A 23,137-nucleotide genomic window follows, 5' to 3' on the forward strand; every position below is an offset into this window, starting at 1 on the left:
CTGGTAGCCTTGCACACTTCTTCACCTGATTTTCCACACTAGCCAAGGCACATTTGCTTACTCACAAGTAAACAGGCTTATTTACTTTTCATAGGGCTCAATATATTCATCTGCTTGGAGGGAGGGACTTCCTTCTCAGGTGTTTTTGAGGGCTGCATTCATTGGATCAGGACCATTGTGGTGTCATTGGATTCCTCTCAGCCTGCCCTTTCTGACAGACTAAGGAAAGTTCACCTACTCGCGGGTAAACGCGCGATATGGCTCACTTTCACTTTCCATAGGGATCCATGCATTCTTTTGTTCTCCAGTTTTTTGGCCATTAACTTTTGATAGAAAGGAGATATTTCACTCTGAGATTTTTTGCATTGCATTCAGCTCAAAATTCCACATCCAATGGTATATAACATGATGGTGTTACTCCTCACCACTGCGATTTTAGTGCATTACACCCCCTGTGCGTGTCACCCCCCCCCCCGTGCATGTCACCCCCCCATGCGCGTCACCCGGTGCGGCCCGCACCCCCCACAACCCTCTAGCGATGCCACTGGCTACCAGTACTGAGAGTTCAAGGGTCAACCCTACTATGGACTGTGGGCCCTCAGCCAATGCTGACCTGACACCTAGGCTGCCTATATGAACCAGATTAACAATTGAATAATTTAACTAATAAAGGATGCAATCCTAACCCCTTATGTCAGTGCTTTCCAGCACTGACATAAGGGCACTGCAGCTCTGAGGTAAGGGAACAAACATTCCCTTACTTTGAGGAGGCCTCTGTGAGTGACATCCAACTGCAGGATGCAGCACACGTCCCATTGGCACTGCTATGCCAGTGCTGGAAAGCACTGACATAAGGGGTTAGGATTGCACCCTAAATAAGTATAGGCAAAATCATCATCATCTTTTATTTAAACTTTGCACAGTTGCCCTTTTGATGAGCAACTGGAAAACGTATGTTTTTAGACCAAGAAAATCAACACAAAGTCCCAAACTGACATTTCTGTTTCTGTCACAGAAAACACGCAAAGTCCCACTGAGAAGCATAGCAAGCCCTTTGACACTTCATTCATCCACTATAAACCAGTAACAAAAATGATATGCTTGGTATTTTTCCTTGGGAGGTCACTTTTCGGCATTGCAAAGTTTTTCCCAGGGTTCTGAGAATGCCTATTGACTTAAAAAAAAAAAAAGTTGGCTTTATCCTGCACTCATCAAAGTCAGATCTGAAAGCTTTCTCTTTCCCTTCGTGGCTGTAATCGCTGCAGTAGCAGTGGTAGGTTTAGAATAAACAGTCTCTGCATAAGCATCAATCATAAATCCTCTGTAGTCCAAACTTGATGGTTGGTTAGCAAAAATATTCCCAGCAGAAACGGAAATGGTGAATCAAGGCACACCATATCCCTCATCTTGAAGTCCTGAATGTCAATTGCTTTGCTACAGTCCTTGATTTCAACTCATTTCCTATAATTCCCACTTTCCATTTTAGATACGTTTTACAAGAAACTAGAGAAAGCTATTTTCAGCAGGATGGGAACTTTCTTTTTTTAATTGAGATTCATGAAACCCAGTTTGTGGCCTGATAATTCTCTTCTCTCTTTTGGAGATTTTATTGCTGAAATTAGAAGTTCAGAGATGGAGCCTGGTGGAAGAGGCATAAAGACAGCCTTCCTTTTCCTGAAACTGGGACATCTATGAATAAAAATAGCTGTAAAAGATGATGGAACCCACAAATGGTTTGTTCTTGCTAATCTTTTCCTTCCATGATATATTTGTGTCAGGTTCACTTTTTCTGATCAGCATCTCCTTTTAACTTCTCACATCCAAGTAACATTAGAGAAAACTGGATTAACAGGAAAATAAAATTTAAAAAAATGTATACCCCACTTTAACTGCTATATTCAAAGCAGTTCCCAGCAAATAAATGCTTGTTAAAGAAAACTGGAATGGTAATACAATCATTTGCAAAACTGACATAAGAATGACTGAAAATGGATTACTACAAAGAGAATGCACAGACCTATAAAATTAACTTTACAATATGCTATGCCTTAAGTTCACAAGTTTGAAAGCCTATTCTCATGTTAGACCACTCATGTGGGACCACTCATGTAGACCACTACATGTGGGAGGCTACTAAAAATACTGTCGTGTGGGCACTATAGTATGTGAGAGATATACATATGAAGGGTTGCTGTGCCAGCACTAGTTGCCACAATAATACATGAGCGTGCCACTGAAATTGTTAAATAGTAATTTTCATGAGCAACTCAAGAAGTCTGCAGGATCTTCTATCTAGCTATTTTTATGATTTAAGTCATTTGTCCTTTTGGGTTTGTTTGGTGGCTATTAGAAAGACTGGTTGCACTGCACTTCAGTGGCTCTGATCATTTTTGGAGGGCAAGCTGCAGAAGATGGTGCTTGGAGATGGCTGCCCTGTTCCACAACCTTTGGTGTATGACATACCACAGGGTTCCACCTTGATCACTATGCTACTTAACATCTACCCTAAATTCCTAGATGAGATTATGCAGACATTTACAGATCAAGGCTATGCATGTCTACTCAGAAATAAGTTCTATTGAGTTTAACGGACCTTGCTCCAAGGTAAATATGTACAGGATTGCAGCCTTAGGCTGATGGCACCCATTTCCATATCTTTTTCCATCTGAGCACCGGAGAGCAGTGGAAGTTCTGACCCAATGTCTGAAGTCACTGAATGACTAGACATGGGTGGAGAAATTCAAGCATAATTCAGATAAAACGGATACAGTTGGGTGGTGGTGGAGGAGGAGGAGAGTCTGCTGATTTGTGGTGGATTGGGCTTCATGTCTCCTGGATTATGAAATTAATAAGTAATCATGTGTTCTCGGAGGCAAATGGTGGTGATCCACAATGTTTTTCAACAACTTCAGCTGGTGTGCTATCTCTGTCCATTCCTGGGGAAGCAAACCTGGCCATAGTAATTCCTAACAGCCAAGATAGCATATTATACATGGGTCTGCCTTTGACAGAGGGTTGAAAGTGCTCCTGGTTTACAGTGAAACAGCCATATTATTTTCAATCAGTTCCAGTTCTACTGGAATGTGGAACTCATATGCCTAAGAACTATTGGCTTAGGTACACATCATTTAAAAACAGCTCTTTTTCTTTTGAGGCAACAGAAAGCACAGCTATTATTTTTATAATAATGGGAATGCTAATCAATTAAGCTTCATAAATACACAAATGGTATAGAAAACATTGGATCCTCAGATTTTAGGCAAGTATACAACATTTTTTGAGACATGAAAGTAAATTGCATTTGACTACTCACAAAATCACATATGCCTTTAAGAGAAAATAATGGTGGCCAAGTTATATTATTAATCATCCAGTTGTCTCCATGACCAACTCTGTGTGTGTGTGTGTGTGTGAGAGAGAGAGAGAGAGAGAGAGAGAGAGCGCTTTTGGGAAGGAAACTGGCTTTTAAGAGTATGATTACTTTTTAACATTTTGAAAATGGAGCTTGAAAAACTCTGTATCTATGGCAGGTTCAGTTCAAGGGTCAGATGAAGATTGCAACACATCAAGTCAAAAAATTGATTGACATGCAGTCTTTGATTGACAAGGAGCCTACAGATGGTGCCCAGCCAGCACCTGTGGGATCTAGCACAAAGGATCCTGTTTTCTCTGTTTCTTACAAACATATTTGACAATCTCAAACTTTCTGATATATTTCTACATCATTAAACTGGTGTTTATAACAGTCCTGGCATTTGTATGAGGCTAATGCCATATTTTGACATGATATTAAACAAGAATTCAGTTCTATTGAGTGGCAGTTACCAGAGAGTCAGGGGAAAAATTATTGCTAGGCAAAGCACATTTTAAAATGTCACAACAACTGTTAAGGTGAAGCATGCAAATTCCATGCCTGAGATATTCTGAAATCCTTCACTTCACTGTTTCTAGGCGCTCTAGCTGAGGATGAGAAAAAGGAAATAGCTCAAGGTGCAGGTTTGCTTGCTTAATAAGCAGTATATTTTATTAGAAGCTCTTTGGAGGAAGTTTATTTCTGGAGGAGAGAAAACGTACCTAACATATGCATAATTAAGCATAAAATAAAACATTACTGATGAGGCTGGAATCGGTTCACTTCCGTATACTTTTGCAGGTCTGATCTGCAGTATTTTTTTTTTAGATAATACAGGTTGAGTCTCAGTATTCGTGAGGGTTCCATTCCCAGAACTCACATGGATGGCAAAAATCGCATTAAAGCAAATCCATTTAAAAAACAATGTCCCTTTGCTAGGCAAATTAAAAACAGCCTTGCTGACTTTTGTGATGTTCAAACAGAGTCTTTAAGCAGACAATCCATCAATCAATCTCCAGGCCTTAGAGAGGCTTCACTCTGAGCCAGCGACCCCTCCCTTCATCCAGAGCGCAGCACTGAGAAAGAATGCAAAGTGATTATCATTCTTTAATCTGCTCAGGGGGAAGGGAGAGGTTACTTGCTTTGGACTGAAGCTGTTCTAAGTGCCTGGAGAGAGACTGATTGATGGATTGTCTGCCTAATTTTTGTGTCATACATCACAAAGGTCAGCAAGGCTGTTTTTAAATCGCCTAGCAAAGGGACATTGTTTTCTAAGTGGATTTGCTTTAATAAGATTTTTGCCATCCATGTGAGTTCTGGGAATGGAACCCTCATGAATACCGAGACTCAACCTGTATTATCTTAAAAAAAAAAATACTGAACAGCGACCCTGGGGATCGCATTGCTGCCTCCTCCTTTCCCCTGCTCCTTAAAGGGATGAGGGAAGCATTACACGAACTGGTGGGATGCGACCTACCAGTTTGAGAACCACTGCTCTAGTGTTTAGCACTATAGGTGGGGCCTTGAAATCCGCAGGGGATCCGTTCTCAGATCCCTCACGGATACAGAAAATAGCAGATAATCAAATCTGTGATTTTCAGCCCCTTTCTCCAAAGGGGATTGGAGCCAATGTCCACCCACTGCCTCTTTGGGCTTCAGAATGGCCCAGAGAGGCAAAATTTCTGGTTTCCCAAGGGAAACTGCAAGTGACTTTTTTTTTTTTTTTTTTGCATTCTTTTTTCCCATATAAGGCATAAGCCCTGGAGGGCTTCCCTGGGCCTCAGAATGCCCAATATGGTGAAAAATGTCACTTCCGGTTTCCCTCAGGAAATGGAAATAGTGTTTTTCACTTCTCCAGGCCATTCTGAAGCCCACAGAGGCAGCTGGTGGATGTATGCAGCTCCGGTCCCCTTCTGAGGGCTCAGGTACAGTTGAGTTTGGCTCAATACAGGTCTGAAGGACCTGAAGATGAAAAATTCGCTGATAAACAAGCTCTATCTGTATAAGAGCTGATTCATTGATTTTTGACATTAAAATAACAATCTGGTTGAACTAGTTAAACATTTGAAGACCATATCTTCATAGGATACTCAGAACTAAGCACAATTATGCCTTATTTTCAGAATGGGCAGAAATTAAGTGCCAAATGTAACAGCATTGTTGTATATACTTTTATAACATGAAGCACTACAAGCTGACAACTAAAGTTGCATGCAACAATTCTATGGAAGTTTACCTTCCCTTTGGTGAAAACGTCCTTGCTATTTCTCAGTAGTTTCCTCCTGCCAGTGTCTCCCATGGATCCCCTCAAAGTGACATACACATCTGCATCTGTTCCTGACTCAGGGGATGCATCCGTTGAGATATACAGATCATACTGGTTAACTGAATAAAAAGAAGGAGATACTAAACTTAAAGCAATAAATATACTTACATATATTTAATGAGAATAATAGTGGTATTTCTAGACTGTGGATAAGAAGGGTTGGGTGGGTGCTGAACTTCACTGAACTGATATGGGAAAACACTTCCAGCCTTATGACAAAATACTACTTCCATTGGCTAGGCCATAAGAACCACTTGAAAGGTAAAAGATGCATTATCTTTTACCACTCCTTTATCGGGATCCTTGCATGAACCTTTTCTACCCCTAGGCAAAACTTGCAACCAAACATTCCATCAAAAGTGGCCAACTGTTTTCACCCTAGAGTCACTTGAATGATGAGTATGCACAAGGCCAGCCCATCCGTAAGGCCAAAACAAGTGATTGTCCCAAGCAGTGGATCAGTTGGTGGTGTCCACTGCCCATATCCTTCTGCCCACCTCCACTACCTCCACTTTCTGAATTTGAAAAGGAGAGGAGAATGAAGTGGCGAAGGAGGTGCAGAGGAGAGTGGACTATAGACTAGTGCAGGGGTGTCCAAACATTTTGGCAGGAGGGCCACATCATCTCTCTGATACTATGTCAGGGGCCAGAAAAGAAAGAATTAATTTACAATTTAAAATTTGAATAAATTTACATAAATTGATATATTAGAGATGGAACTTATATGAATGAATGAAGGTCTTGGAATAGTTCAAGGCCTTTAAAAGGCCTTGCATAAAGCAAGGCCAGTCTTTCCTTCACTACCACTGCTGCATCACAGACATGAAACAGCATGTAGTGGTGGGAGCCCTCATCCCACAGCTCAGATGAGAGGTCAAACTGTTGTCCTCATGCTGAGAGCAGTTGCGTTGGACCAGCACGGGCTACAGCAAGTCTCCGGAAGGCCAGAGGCCCATTGGAGACTGGGGGCTCCCCAAGGGCCTGATTGGGAGCCTCTGAGGGCCACAAGTGGCCCCCAGGCTGGGGTTTGGGCATCCCTAGACTAGTGCATTAGAAATGCTCTAGCCCACAACTCTCCTTTATACTTCCACTCTGTTCCCCTCTTCTGTTTCTGGACCAAGCAGTAGCAGGAAGTGAAAGAGTGGCAGAATAGTAGCTGCTAGGTAAGGGGATACATCATTTCGAGCAGCATCTCAGGCACCAGGACTACTTGGGCTGTCTCAATCCTAACAGTGCATAGTACTGCCAGAACAAGCATACCAGCTGCTTTATGTGTTTTCCAGCTGTTACATGACATGCCAGTGCATGCAGACCAGCTGCTGCCAAAAGCAGTGAGCAATTGGCTCCATATGGCAATGGACATCAGATGCTCACCACCCAAGGTAGGACCTTGCAGGGGGGGAGAGGGAGGCAGGGAGGGATGGAATGGGGCAGAGAGTGGGCATAACAGGGAGGTGAATTGGTGGGGAGGAGGGCAGATTGAGCCAAGGCAGGGGGCGGGTTTGGTGGCAGTAGTATCCTCCAAATCCTCACACTCTTCCCAGACTCAATCTGCCTTTCCCAAATCTTCACACCCTTCCCAGGCTCAATCTGCCTTCCCGGATAGATGCAGACTTGCACCAGTGATATCACTGGCTCAGGTCTGAGTAGGCCCATTGGTGGCAAAACTTCCAAAAATTATTATCAGTAATTGTGCAACACAAAGAGTGACCCTCAAATGGGTCTACAGTGCTGCAGACTGGGTTCATGTTGTTAACCATTCATTAAAGATGAATTGAGTTGCTTGTTCCACCAGATTTGTAATTTTAACTAACTATTCCTACTAAAATGGACAAAACGATAAATGCACGTCTCTGACTTTATGAAGTCTGATCATTGATCTAATCATTGTGGGAAATAACAAACCTGTTAAGAAATTGCAGCCATCTATGAGAACCGGAAATTCAACCACTGTGTATCCTTCAGCTTTTGAAAAATCTTGGAGACATGGGAATTCTAAGGTTTCTTTACTTTTCTGATGTTGAAGCTTCACCTGAATGTACAGGGAAAATGAAAAATGCATGCACTGATCGATCAGACCAAGATCCATGCAGTCCTCCATCTGTTTCCAACAGTAACCAATAGATGCCTCTGGGAATCTCACAAATGGTATTCAAATATGTCGATCTCTGAAGACAGCCATTAATCTATCACCATAAATTTGCCTACTTGTTTTATTTAAAGCCATCTAAGTTAGTGGCCAAACCGCATCCTGTGGCAGTGAATTTCTCAAATTATAAGCTGGGTAAAGATGCTACATTTTGTTTGTCAGTCTTTCCTCCATGGCATGGGACAAACTGCAACATTAACTGCAATCTATCTATTTTGCTATGTATACAAGAGCACCAGAAATGTTGTGTGGAAACAAACCATTTTGGGTGTATAATTATCCCCATTTTGGGGGTAACTGAGGTGAGATGTTGTAATGGGGTGCCATGGCCAATGGCTACAAGGATCAGGGGAGGCTTGAGTCGGTAAAGTTCGAGAACCACTGCACTAGGTAGTGGTTCTGACATGTTTGGGGAACTGCCCATATAAGCAGAAGTAGAAAAGTTTGTAAATTAAAAGAAAAAAACTAAAAAAAAACTACCTGATGAAGTACTAAAAAAAACTACCAGGTCTACTCAGAAGTAAGTCCTATTTTGTTCAATGGGACTTACTCTCAGGTAAGTGTGGTTAGGATTGCAGCCTCAGAGTGCTGGCAGCCTTGTTTCTAGTGTATAGAAAGAAAGGTGAGGATCCTGGGTTAAGCTGACACAGACCCCAAGCCTATGTAGGTCTACTCAGAAGGAAGTCCCATTTGAGTCAATGGGCTTACTCTCATCCTAGCTAGGATTGTGCCCTTTGTCTCACAATAGCAGCCAACAGAGTACACCCCCCCCCCAAAAGCAGCAGTAAGGAAAAAGGGGATGGCTGAAAAGGAATGAGTATTTTTAATTTTAACCAATTTTTGGAGACAAAGCCATCAAGAGTGGCTTTTTTTCTTTTTTGAAGGGGGAGGAAAAAGACAAAGGTGAAGATCCTTGGTTAAGCTGACACAGACCTTAAGCCTATGTAGGTCTGCTCAGATGTAATCCCATTTGAGTCAATGGGGCTTACTCCCAGGAAAGCGTGGAAAGGATTGCAGCTCGTGAAAGCAAGATTACAACTCATCCCAAAGTAGATGGGGGCTGCTCACACACATACACCCAACATGCAGATGCCACCCCCGTTCCCCCCAGGCAAGAAGGAGGAATGCAGGCTGGGGCATTTGGACACCCCCCCACTAAGAGCAGGCTGGCTCCTTCCTTCCCAAGCAGAGGAAAGTGCTGAGCTGCTTGTACTTCCCTCCCAGTTTGAAGCCTGCCAGGAGCGCACCCTATGCTGATGAGCTGCACCACTTCTGTGCTGCCCAGCCAGCCTTCTCTCCCACCTCCCCCCCCCCGTTTCACACGCCCTCCCCCCACCTCGTTCACAGCTGCAGCAAGTCAGCAGGCAGCTGAGCTGAGCCACCATGCCTCAGGATGCCCCTGGAGGCTAGCCACACCTCACTAGGGAGGCGGGAGGCACAGATCGAATACCTCAGACCTAGTGTGTAGGTGTTCCTGTTTCACTTGCAGCCTGACAGACATTCCCTCACCTGAGTTTGCTGTTAAATGTAATGAAAATAGAAGATGCCAAAAATATGAAAGATAAACTGCAGTAATCCCGATAAATAAAAAGCATTTTTGTTTTGTGCTTCTTTAGCATGCCTACATTTGTTAGGCATGCTTTATTTGGCTCAGCTTCTTTACAGTGTTTCAAGTGTATGACTAATTACTCCTTGGTCCCAATCCAGACAGATCCTTTAGACATGGCCAGCAAGATTTTCTTTCTTTTTCTTTAGTTATCTTAAATGTGTACAGCAGCCCACCCATGCCACATCAGAAGCTTAGTTTGAAACTCCTCCAAGCAGTTTACCATGTTGTGCAGAGGAGGGAGAAGGAGGGCTGCTAAAAAGAAAACTGAAAACCCTGCTGGGTCTGCAGAGCTCGTTTTTTGTTTTCCTTGCTTATTTTTCCCATTCTCTGGACCGTGATCATTGCTTGCTATCCTACTTCTCTTTGTCTCATTGCAATTGCTATGGTCAGCCAATGAAGCACTCTTGGCAGTCCCTTCAATGTGTCAAATGGGAATGGTGAGACCACAGGCTTTAGGTTTTGCCCAGCACTCTTTCACTCATCCTCCTTTCTGGCTGTCGATGCCATATTCCTCTTTGGAGGACAAAGCATCAACTCATGTGTCTTTTCCTCAGTGCTCTTAATCCCACTGATGAAATATGCTCCTCCACTTGCATGCCATGCATGTGCAAAACCCAGCTGTCTCTTCTTGCAAGAGGATGGGAACATGCAGTGACAGGGATATCATCTCCAAGGTGTGAACAACAGTGCAGCTTCCCCACTCCTCACTAGGCTGCTTCCTTTTTTGCTGCAGTTTTGGATCATCATCTTGTGGGGGCTTGGCCCTGTCCAGGGCAGATCAGGGACCTCTTTCAATCCATCTCAGTAATGACCTCTGTCACTAGTGTCATAGTGAAATGCATGTCAATAATTATGTGCTGTGAAAAAAAACTACTGTCTTTTGTCATTGGCTCAGTGTGGGATAAAAATCTTTCTCTACACTGTGCATAATTTGTAAATAGTCACTATAAAATAAATGCTTGACAGCCCAATCCTGAGCTGCCTGGAGCTATGGGACCCGGCGGCTCCACAAAGGGCTCCCGCCGGATCCAGAGCCTCCCGCGCTACCATGGGAGGCTCCTCAGGAGAAGGGGATGTTCGTCCCCTTCCCCCGAGTAAAGGAAGCAGTCCTGCAATGGGACTACTCACTTTAGTGGCGACTGTTTGGTCATCGCTAAAGTGAAAGCGCTCGTGTAGGGCGTGCAGCCCTGCCTGAGCGCCCTGGATCCTACGGAGCTTGGCTCCACAGATCTGCCTCTCCCCTACCCCCAACACACCTCCCCCATGCTCCCAGCCACGCCTCCCCCCTCCCCAGAATGCCTCCCCCATGCCCCCAGACATGCCCCCATTTCCCGTTCCACAGCCCGGCGGTCACAGACACTGCTGAGCCGCGGAACGCGGGCGCCTGCCTTGCGCTGGCTCAGTGCGGGCCAGAGCTGAGTCAGCTCTGGTGGGAGCCTGGCGGTAAGCCCCACAAACGTGCCTTATGGCATATTTGTGACTGTAGTCCGCACCGCGGAGGCACGCCGCGGACCACAGGATTGGGCTCTGAGGCATGTTGTGGAAGCCATAGCATCATGACTATCAACAGATCTGCATATTCCATGAATTATAAGACCATTAAGCTATTTGTTGAACTTAATGGAAGCTGCTTCTGCAAATCAGAATTACAGGTTTGTCAGAAACATTTGACAAAAAAGATGTCCATATGCATCATTAGGCTTTACCTTGCGGCAGCACCATGTCTCCCCATCTGTGTCTTCTACTTCCAAGCGAACTTTGCATATCGTGCTAAATTTCTTATCTAGGTCCAGTGATGCCCGATAAGCCTCAGCTCTCTTAAACGCTCCTTTGGGGATGCAGACTGAAGCAGATGCACCTTTGTCATCACAAGCAGTCAGAATCAACTTAGGGTTCACGCCATTGCTTGACGTGTTCCTAGACGTAACAGTGACATCCCAAGTCCCTAGAAAAACAAATTCATGAGAAATGATAAATTACCTGTAATGCTGAGAATAGATGCCTGACCATTCACTTGATCTGATATACAGTTTGGAAGTTTGATAGCCAAAGAGTGCATGAAATAGACAGCAGAACACTTGATATTTAGATACCAGCAAAGATTGTGCTACTATTGATCCTTTATAGAGCATTCTGAACTTGTTATCATTTTACAATCCCAATCCTAAATTTCCTGGTGCCTGCTGGAGCAGCAATGCCAAAAGTGGCTACCACTGTTTCTAGTAAGCCCCAGGGAGCTGCCAGGAGTCTCCTTGGGGGAAGGGGACTTTTGCCCCTTCTCCCAGAGAAAGCCCCAAGCCCTGCAATGGGGCTCCTCAAGCCTGTGCTGATTATTTTGCCGGCTCAGACTAGAGAGACTCCATGCCATTACAGTTTTTCAGCCCGACAAGTTCAGGATCCGGTGCGGCAGGGCTCCACCTGTTCCACCCACTCCTGCCCTAGTTCCTCCCCCGCACCACCCTTCAGAGGTTGCATCACTGCCCAGTGCTCTCACCCCCAGCAGCAGCACATCCTCCTCTTGCTGGTGCTGGGCCCAGTCCCTGACTGGCGCAGGCCCAGTGTCAGCACTCCCTACTCCTTAAGTGTAGTAAACATACTTTATGGCAAGTTTATGGCACCCAGAGTTGGCACTGAGGGAGCTCAGGATTGGGCCCTTGCAGTGTTTTTACTTAAAATAACCCTCTGAGATACGGCACTATTGTTTCTATTTTATAGTCATGAGTCAAAGACAGGAATTTGTAAGCCTTATTTTCATGGTAATGGTGGCTCTTTTTAGTTTTATTTATACCTAGTTTTATACTGTGCCCACTGGACCACATGCCTCTAAGGCCATCAAAAGGCTCTATTAATCCCTACATTAAATGTTCATGTCAATATTCAGACATATAGAACAATTGTTGGTGGCAATGTGCATATCTTATAACTCAAAAATGACTGTGCCAACATATTTTTCATCCTAATATGAGGATGTATTGTATTCTTAACATGGAGAATCAGCTTCAGATGAATACATTGAGGTAAAAAATACATTGACAGTGATTCCAATGTTTCAAAATGTATTTGTCTTAATATTCAAGTATAGACTTGTGTGAAAAAAATATATATATATAGCATGGGATATTTGCCTCCAAAATGTGATATTCAGGATCCGTAATTCAAATTCATCAACATGCTTGTTGTGATTCATTCAGGAGAAATATGCTGTCCTAAAGATGTTACTGTTCTAAAAAAAAGCTATTGGGTAATTTTTATTGGCAAAAGTATTTTCTTTTCTTACACAAGTTTTCCATAGTGGTTACAAAGCATCTATTTGTGAAATTACAATCTGTACCAACAGTTTAATGGCTTAAAATTAACAAATTTAACAAAACAAAGGTGAGTGAATGTAACAAAACATGACCTACTCCCAAATGGATGTTACTCATGTTCCCCCCCCCCCATGGTGATAATTTTATGGTGCACTAAATTAAAATATGCTATGAAAATAATTGCATTGCGCTTGAGAAAGACCTCTAAAAACTTTGCTGAAATTGGAAACCTCTATCCCTGGTTGCTGAATTTAGGTGTTCCGTCCTAATAGGAGGTGGCTGTCCATGCAGTAACTGGGCCTCTATTCTGAGGTGAAGCAAATTTGCCAAGTGACAGGGTGACCATATGAAGTTGCCTTAAGGAGTGTCCACATTGGTCCATATTAACCAGTATTGTCTACTCTGACTGGTAGTGGCTTTTAAGGTATCAAGCACAGCCCTTTCCCATCAGTCCCTTTCACTGGACATTCAGACTTTCTGTTCGCAAGATATATGAGTTGTCCCCAGAAGTTACAAAAGGCCTGGGCTTTTTAAAAAGTGAAAATGGGGGGAAATCTACTTCCTCTCCCCCACAGCTTGCCACCCACTTGCTCTGCCGCCTCACCCCTGTCTCCCTCCCCCCCATATTAACACCTTATTGGTTCCCTGCTGTATCATAACAACACCTAATTGGCTCTCGGAACAATCAGACTCAATGGTCAATTCTAAGTTAAGAAAATCCATTTTTTGTTACATAATGCGGTTGTGTTTTTATTTTCTGGTTAATTGGCTATAACGTTTGATAGAATAGAGATATTTTGATGCAGTTTGTTTCACTGCATTCTAGATTAAATTTGGCATCAAATGTTATACAACATAATGGTATTATTCAAAAATACCAAGGTTTGCACAATTTTGGCCACTAGTGTCAATCTCAAGTTGTGGACCCTCTAAAGTTTGTTACCCAGTGCAGTTGCACCCCGTTAGCTATGCCATTGGTTACAGCTCCTCCCACGTCATGGCAACATTTCCTGGGCAAATGTAACACATGTGAACAGCATCAACATAGTAATACATGCAAAAGTAATACATGCAAAAAAGACATTGTGATATCAGAGCTATCATTTTCCACATACGGGAAATGGCAAAATCAGGGCACAATCCAGCAAGATACTGATTGCAATGGCACAGAATTAAGAACATGCTTAACTTTCTTCTTGAAATTAATGGTACTGAGATATGCTTGGGCTGGATTGTCTGCAGACATTGCTTAACTACTCATCATTGCTACATAAACCATGTGCAGTATAGTATAATTGGAATGCCTTCTTCTTCATTCAAGTTAATGTAATGTTTTTAATGTGTATCCTCCTGCCTGCCTCTGTAAAAGGCCTGGGCTTTTAAAAGGCCTGATGGGTTGTGAGCTGTCTGTGACAGATCAGGAGAGAGATCTTGAGGTGGTGGTGGACAGGTCGATGAAAGTGTCAACCCAATGTGCGGCGGCAGTAAAGAAGGCCAATTCTATGCTCGGGATCATTAGGAAGGGTATTGAGAATAAAACGGCTAATATTATAATGCTGTTGTACAAATCGATAGTAAGGCCACACCTGGAGTATTGTGTCCAGTTCTGGTTGCCACATCTCAAAAAGGATATAGTGGAAATGGAAAAGGTGCAAAAGAGAGTGACTAAGATGATTACTGGGCTGGGGCACCTTCCTTATGAGGAAAGGCTATGGCATCTGGGACTCTTCAGCCTAGAAAAGAGGCACCTGAGGGGGGACATGACTGAGACATACAAAATTATGCATGGGAAGGATAAAGTGGATGGAGGGATGCTCTTTACACTCTCACATGACACCAGAACCAAGGGACATCCACTAAAATTGAGTGTTGGGAGAGTTAGGACAGACAAAAGAAAATATTTCTTTACTCAGTGTGTGGTTGGTCTGTGGAACTTTGTGCCGCAGGATGTGGTGACAGCATCTGGCCTGGATGCCTTTAAAAGGGGATTGGACAAGTTTCTGGAGGAAAAATCCATTACGGGTTACAAGCCATGATGTGTATGTGCAAACTCCTGATTTAGAAATGGGCTCTGTCAGAATGCCAGATGCAAGGGAGGGCACCAGGATGAAGGTCTCTTGTTATCTGGTGTGCTCCCTGGGGCATTTGGTGGGCCACTGTGAGATACAGGAAGCTGGACTAGATGGGCCTATGGCCTGATCCAGTGGGGCTGTTCTTATGTTCTTATAGGTTATTTACAATGCAATCTTATGAACAATTATCTGAAAGTAAGCTTTACTGAGCAAAATTGGACTTACTTCCTAGTATACATTCATAGGCTTCCGCTGTTAGTTGGTACTGTGCAACTAAGAGTACAATCCTATTCTGCACTGGAACAGGCAAGCCAAGAGGTTCACGCTGTATCTAGCGCAGGTAAGGGGAAACTTTTCCCCTTAGCTCCGGGTAAGCCACCCTGGCCCCTATAGGTCTCCTTGGACTTGTGCCACCTCCTGATGAGAGTGGAGCAGCTTGAAGCCGCTCCGAGCTCCCCAGGAACAGGTTGGGATTTGGCATAACTGCCGGGTCCCAGCCCCGCCTCCTGATCCCCAACTGCCCACCCCTGGGGCCATCCATTACCTGCTATCTCCTTGCCCCGGAACGCCTCCTGTGCTATTTTGTAAGTTACACCTGGACTGCTAAGAATTGACAAGAAAGGTTTGGGTTCACAGCCAATCTCAGGCTTTCACAATTGACCCTTAGCTTCAATTCCTCCTATAAATTGAAACAACTATAATTGAAAAGCTGTTTTGAAAGTTATCCATATAAGAAATAACTTGTCAATGGGAATAGTGTTTATTTGAAGAAAGTCACTATGTGTGGGGGGCATCTGACTGGGGAAAAAATTTAAACACTTCATTGCAAACATAGAGCTGCAGTTTAGAGTACAAATGTTTGCTTTTTCCCCCAAATAATCCTGAGCATTATATTTTTGAATACAAAAGCATAATGTTATTATTCTAAAGATATAAATACAATATCTTTGCTATTCATAGGAGAAGAGACTATTTGCAAGAGACTATTTAGTAAGAATACAATAAGATTATCTTGAAGGTGTACAAATGATCGCTATCCTCCAATAAGTCAGGAAAAAAATGTCTATGGAACGTTGTGTTTTGTTGTAATGACGTAAACCAATTATGCCATCAGCTGTCTATGTTGCTTTTTTAATAATCCATTCTCCCCTTAATTTGGAAAAATAAATATGCATTTCAGGCCATTGCAATTTAAAGCAACATTCTTAAATGTGAGTGTGGGGGGAACGCGAGTGTAGGGGGGTGGAAATGAACACACTGTTAGAACAGATGAGACATTTCAGAAATAATTTCAAATGCAGGCGCCTTCTGGACTGCAGTTCCTGGTGTTTGGAGAAATCTGCTGTTTTCTTTTTCTCCTCCACTACATCCAATTCCCAAATCTTATTTTAAAACATTGCTTATACTTCTTAATCTCTGTATCTCTGTTTGTGTGCTAATATATTTTTTTCTTTAAACAGTATAACCGTATTATCCAACTCTGCAAATCAGCAAGGGATACAGTTTGCATGAAAGATGTTATTTAGGATAAAGCTTTATTATATTTAAAATGTATTTTTAGTCTCGGTAGACCCACCCAGTAGAGACAAAGATAAAATATATCAAAACAGAAGCTTAAATGCTTTTTGAGGATTCTGCATCTTACCATGAACATTTTCTGGCAGCCTCTCTTTCCTGATTTTTCCAAGGAGCTGCAGTTCCCGCTTTATCTTTCTATCACCGACTCCACTGTCCAGCCATTGTTGGCATGAGAATATGTAGCAGCCATCATGCTTCTCTGGATCTTGTACAGTGATTTTGTCGAGGTACCATCCAGCTCCATAACCATATCTATTGTGTTCCACATGCACTTCACTTAATATGCCTAGATCTATTGCTTGGAGATTGAATGTGCTCACCTGTTGTGCAAAGTAAACAAAATAGGCAAAGTAGGGATGATTTACCCTTGAACCCAACTGGCCAGGATGAAAGTGTGTTTCTCCTACTTAAGACTGTCCAAGTGAGTCAGATGTTCTTTTAGCCAAGTGGCCACAGCTGGCTGTATGGAGCAGGTAGGGATTAAGAAGCAGAGATTGGTGTGCATCATGAATCTGGAGAGAGCAATGGGGGGGGGGGTACAGAATCAATATTTAAAGCAGGGGTGGGCAAACTTTCAACTTTAGGGATCTTGGACCTCTAACAATTGTATGGAAGAGGGAATTTCAGCAGGTGCAGCTTGTCATCTGTGAGATGACAAGCTGCACCTGCTGAAACTCCCGCTTCTTAACAATGGTTAAAAGTCTAAGATTCCTAAAGTTGAAAGTTTGCCCACCTCTGATTTAGAGGCTTATTGACTTGCAGGTTCTGGCTAGTAAGCCCTTGTCTTTAAATTGTGAAGTCAACCATAAAGACTTCTCAGTTTGGGATGGTGCAATCCAGGTCTTCTCCAATCTCTTTGTGGGGTTGGCACTGATAAGCTGTGATCCTAATAAGCAACAATTATGATGGAGATTAGGGTTATATGTATTATCTGTATCTGCTAACTGTAACAGTAGAAGCCATATGCAGTAAGTCACTAAGGGTCAAAATCCTACCCTGCGCTGGAGCAGGCAAGCCAAGAGGCTTGTGCTGTATCCAGCGCAGGATAGGGGCCCAACAAGGCTCAGCCAGAGGCAAGGGGAAACTTTTCCTCTTACCTCCAGGTAAGGCACCCTTGCCCCTATGGGTCTCCTCAGACTTGCACTACCTCCTGAGGTGGCGCAAGTCTGAGAAGAGTGGAGCAGCTTGAAGCCGCTCCCATCTCCCCAGGAAAGGGGGTTGGAATTCAGCATAACTGCCCAATCCCAACCCCACCTTCAGCTCCCCACTCACCCACCAGCCCTCCCCCCGCCCAGGAACACCTGCCTCCCTCCCACCCACCCCAGAGCCTTGCGTCAGCCCAGCCAAGCCGCCGCAAGCCAAGCAGCCAAGTCGGCCTCTCCAGGCCAGTGCACCTCTGAGAGCTGGCCTGGCTTCCTCCTGAGGAGGTGCAAACGTGCCATACAAGGGACTTGTGCTAGCCCATGGGTGCCTCAGGATTGCGCCTTAACTGAGGTCCTGAACAGTTAATTCTCCTCTGAGAAATAAGGGCCAACTGAGTTGTGAAATCATAATCTCTGGCAAATGTTTTGCACATGGAATATAATGTCTAGGGTCAGGATGACCCAATGAAATGTGATTCACAGATGTAGCTATGAGTCACATCTACGTCCAAAGGACAATGAGGAGCTTAGTCAAAGAAGGTTATGAGTCCTCTTGGAGACACAGAGACCCACGGTAAATCAAAAGGCATGCAGTAGCCAAAAGCTTTCATAATAGGCCAAACAAGGAGGTGTAACTGACATACAGTGTCACATGGGTAACTTGTTTACACCGGCTATTAAAGATGTGTTTTGTGGGAGTGGCTGTTGGATTTGCAAGACTGTGGCAGACGGGGTTAAACTTGTATCTGAGACTTTTAAAACGTGGCTTGTAATTGGGTTACAACTGCAAAGAATAAACTTTTAAAACTTGCTAGAGATTCTTGACTGTTTCAGTACGACCAGTCCTCAAACCCTTATTAGCTTTCAGTCCATCCATTAGATCCAGGAGGGAAATGTTCAGGGGGGGAATAGACTACAACTGCTGTCTCCCTGAAGGAAAGACAATTGCACCAAGGATGGGCAGGTCATGTGCAAAAAAAAAAAATTGTGGCCTATTTTAAATCTAGTCCTATTTGTTTTGTGCAAATAATCAGAGTTAGGCATATGCTTAATTTACGGTGCAATCCTAACTTCTTTCTCGGCCGGCACAGTACCTACTGTACTGGCTGAAGGTGTTGCGAACATGCCATAAAGTACATTTGCTTTACTTCAGGAGTAAGCAGAGCCAATGGCCTGTGCTATCCCACTGATGCTGAACCCCAACAATCGGCTGGACAGCACAGATAAGGTGGCCCAGGGTTGTGAGGAGAGTGCCAGGGACATGCAGGGGGAGTGTTTCTGGATGAGGGAACGTGGAATGGGGCTGCATCAGGCCTGAAAGGGGGGGGATTGGCAGATCAGGCCTCTGCTGTATCCTAACCCCCATCCTGGCCTGCCCAGCATTATACCAGGCTTCCCGCATTTCTGCCAGCAAAATAGCTGCTGTGGACTCAAGAAGCCTCACAGGGGCAACTGGGACTTGGGCTAAGGAGAAATATATCCCTTTACACTGAGGAAACCTCCAGCTGCCTCCTTAGCTGCATTGCATGCAATGTAGGCTTTCTAGCCCTGCTGCACCAGTGCAGTTTAGGATTGGGTTGCCTGTTATTTTGTCTTTACAATGTGTCAAAATCTTCAGTGCCAATGTCAATTCAAAGGTCAGTACAGAGAACAGAAAGCTGACAATCAAAAAATGGTTGGCAACCTTCAGTCTCGAAAGACTATGGTATAAGCCTACAGCAGCCACTATTCCCAGGTCAAGTACTAACCAGGCCTGACCCTGCTTAGCTTCTGAGATCATCGGGCATCTGCAGGATAACAGTTGCTGCAACCATGCACAAGAATTCTTGGGGATCTTCCAAATAAGAGGAGAGACATTCTTTCTGGTGCAAATGAACACCTCTTTAAATAGTAATAGTTTCCAGTAAACAACAGTATGGTAGCAGCTGCAAAGTTGCATGTTGGGATGAATAAATTATATTAAAGAATGAATGTGTGCCTGTTTAAGACAGAATATGAGCCGGTGGGTGGAAGCACGGGCACATGTGGATAGCAGAAAGAAGACCAGATGGATGGTGGAAACAGAGCTATAATTTCACTTGTTGACAACTACTATACCACCCGACACAAAGAAGCATAAAATTAAACATGAAGAAAAGGAATCAAAAGGATTTTTTTTAAGGTTTTAAAAATCAGGATGTTTCACCTGTCTTTTGTCTTGATATAAAATAAGGTCGACAACACAGTGAGGAAAAGTACCATCAAGCGTACCATTGTTACTAGAAAACAGAACTGCCAACATTTTTACTTTCAAGTATTTATGATGTTACAGAACAGTTACCATGGCAAAGTACAGCTCTTAAACATAAGTATTAAAAAGACCTCAAATAGACAACAGTCAAGATAGAATGTATTGTAAATAACTTTCTGAACATTGTTCCATTTTTGATTTTGTTATTTAAAATTTCTGGTCTGGCTGGTCTGTAGTGCCACAGTGTATGTGCAATCTTTAATTTGCACACAATAACCCCTACTAGCAATATTCATCTTCTTTTCCTGTTAACACTTTTCAGAGCAAGATCCATCATTAGTTCAATTCCATGTGACAATAAATCATAGTCATCTGAAAACAGTAGTTAAAACCACCCCATTGTTATCAATAAATTCACTTCACGATGCCTTGAATTATACAGTCCTTTCTTGTTCTATGCTATTTCCTTCTTTGTGTAAGATACATCCACTTCACTGGAAAGATAATTGATGAAAACCATAACCGTTTTATTTCAATTGACTTGTTTGATTTTGGTTCTGCTTCAGCTAAGCAAAATGACAATTTTCCACTCATTTAACCCATTAAACCAATGAGAACAGTTAGCTAGAAAGATAATTACTTGAGCAATGTAATCTGGCTTCTTTTGCTGTGACTTAATAATTGTTTCAACTTTTCCTAACACACCATTACTGGTAGTGAATTCAATGTTGGCATATTACTACGGTTAACTTAGAGAATCTCTGTATTAGAAAGACTCTCATGTGTTATGTCATCTAATCCCTGCAGCAGAAGGATTCCCAGACTACATATAGATCCCCAAGGCAGGAAATTTCACAAACATTTTGGGAAACTTACCATTTGTTCATCTATTCACTGTGGTTACTAAGGGCCAAACTATACAAGGTCTTGGAGAGCTGTGCTTCAATCTCAAATGTCTTTATTTATTTCCATAGGGCCCTCCAAACTGGATGGGACTGCAGCACTTGAAGTGCGATGATACCATTTACGGGGTTAAATAATAACCCCTTTGAAAAGGATAGAGGTATTTTCAGAAGGAACATGGCACAATAGTGAAGGGTAAATAAATATCCCTACCTCTGCACCACAGTTCTGTTCAAGTCTGAATTTCAGCCCCATATCACTGCCACTTGAGCATAAAAGCAGGCTTCTAACCACATGATGACACATGTAGCCCTTATGATTTGGAAGGGGCAGCTGCTATTTATCCTTTTGCAAACTGAGGGATCAGGCATCTGAAGTGAAGTATACACTCTTGCTGCATTCTTCATGCTTTCAAATAACAATGAAAAAGATTGAGGCTGCTGTAATCATGTTTCTTTTAAACAAAATGCTCAGTTGTGGTTCCCTCCCATTCTATTTTTCCATCAGAGACCTACAAAGTTCCTGAAGAAAAATCTAACCAAATTTCATACTCACTTGACCCTTTCCAAAATGAGCACATGACTTTGAATTCCTAAGTTTTCTTTTGGAACAGTCTCCATTCTCCCCAAATATTGTAATAAAAATGTCTGCATCTGTTTCTGAGGCCGGCAATGTTCCCGTGTAGACACTGACTGAATAAGTAACTTCTGTGAAGGAAAAGCAATGAAAGAAAAAGTAAAAAAGAAGCCAATGCCAAACAGAAAATTATGGTGAAAGAGTACGAGACAATGCAAATCTTAATATTTGATCCTTTTTTAAGGTCCCCACACATTTTGCTCAACATTCAACCCTATACTGAGATACTAATTACACTGCCATTGCATAAAAATATTCAGCCTGCAACATGGTCCCTTATAGGGTTTCAAACCCTGTTTAAGAGGTAAGCACAAAATAATTCTACATACAAGATAGCCACCGTCCCAACGCATGAGACTGTGTGGATCTGTACCCTGCACAAAGGTTTGAACCCTGTTCAAACACTGATTGATTGAACCCTGCACAAGGAATACGTGGTCACCCTGCACTTTGCAAGCTTGAACACCAGTTTGACTCCTTCACTCCTGTTGTCAAACATGCAATTTATGCTTTAATGAGATTGCTAAAGTGAGGATTCTTTAACATAATGTTCTACAATACTAGACCATACTCATATCTATGACACCTGCCATTAATTCAACATGGTACTTCCTTTTCCTCATTTCTGATTTATCACTGTCTTATCTTCCCAACAATACACTTGCTCAGCTTCCAGTATTCTTCAAATATGAGATGTAGATTCACATACTTCCCAAAGGTATATTCCTCTAAGATCCACATTTTTGGCCAGTGTTACAGATTTACCAAGATCATATACAAGCAGCATCAGAGCTATGCTGGCAGCACCCCCAAAACATTCTTCATTAAATCATGTCAGAATGACTCAGGAGTGCAATTAAAGGAAGCGTGATCCAATTCTCACAGAAACCAAGAGAAACAACTGCATTTTCCTTTGTGTTAAGGGGTATAGACACAATTTGACTTAGCATATATTTGCTGCAGCTGATTTTCATGGAGGAAAAAAATGGCACAGTTAATAGTGCAGAAGCCCTGCTGTTTGTTCCAAATCAGCTGCTTTCCCCCTTTGAGCCTGCCAGTTAGATAATTGCTGCCACTACCAATTAAAGTGGTAAGAGATAGGGGCTCAACTCTTCGCATCAATCTGCATTAATATCATCCACTACAGACAGTAATCATCATCTAGCATGATGTTTAGTTGACAACACATAGTTTGGTAATGCCTGTTCCTTCAGGCAGCAAGACAGAACATTTTTTTAGAACAGTGGCCATATTAACTCTATGTAGAATGCTATGCCACCAGCTTTATTAGCATTTTGAGTTGGAATCTGAACAAAGCTGTTTTTATTGTTTGACCATCTATATAAGCCTGGGATGTAAAGCTGAAAATGAAACAGCTCTCTATACTGTTTAGGGTTTAGAAACTGGTTTAGAAAATGCTTCAACTTCAATCTTAAACTAACATCTAGTTGTAACAACACGGAGACAAGAATTTTCGACTTGACAAAGCAATGCAGGACAGTTGCTAAACAGTTGCGCTTCCTGTTCTTTGTTGTGTCTGAAGTCACTCAGAGAAGCTTGCACAAAAGAACTAAGGCAGCATCCTGTGCGATGTAAGAAAGGCACATCAAGTCTGCAACGCGGACTGTCACTTGCATTCTTAAGGTAAAAGCAGACAATCACTTCAAATCTTCATAGTAAAAATACTGTCTTACAATTTGGCAATGACTAACTCTGTGATGAAAACATGGTGGCTGAAACCGTGTGGAGTCCCAGTATCTATAACAAGGATTACCAGCCCTCTGCAACCACTGGGGAAACAAGGAGCATGAAAAAGTTCACTGCAGATTATG

At 42.8% G+C, this 23,137-nt stretch overlaps 1 protein-coding gene across 1 annotated transcript in view; it reads right to left on the bottom strand.

Moving 5' to 3' along the window:
- RP1 (RP1 axonemal microtubule associated) overlaps positions 1-23,137 on the bottom strand; it is a 206,939-nt gene that overhangs the window by 26,655 nt on the left and 157,147 nt on the right. The window contains exons 43-47 of the mRNA XM_066624417.1: positions 21,225-21,376; positions 16,462-16,714; positions 11,143-11,381; positions 7,584-7,710; positions 5,589-5,737 (exon numbers count right to left, since the gene is read on the bottom strand). Coding sequence (XP_066480514.1) covers positions 5,589-5,737; positions 7,584-7,710; positions 11,143-11,381; positions 16,462-16,714; positions 21,225-21,376 — 920 coding nt within the window. The remainder of the gene's footprint in view (positions 1-5,588; positions 5,738-7,583; positions 7,711-11,142; positions 11,382-16,461; positions 16,715-21,224; positions 21,377-23,137) is intronic.

The sequence above is a fragment of the Tiliqua scincoides genome, chromosome 4, assembly GCF_035046505.1.
Source record: "Tiliqua scincoides isolate rTilSci1 chromosome 4, rTilSci1.hap2, whole genome shotgun sequence".
NCBI lineage: Eukaryota > Metazoa > Chordata > Lepidosauria > Squamata > Scincidae > Tiliqua > Tiliqua scincoides.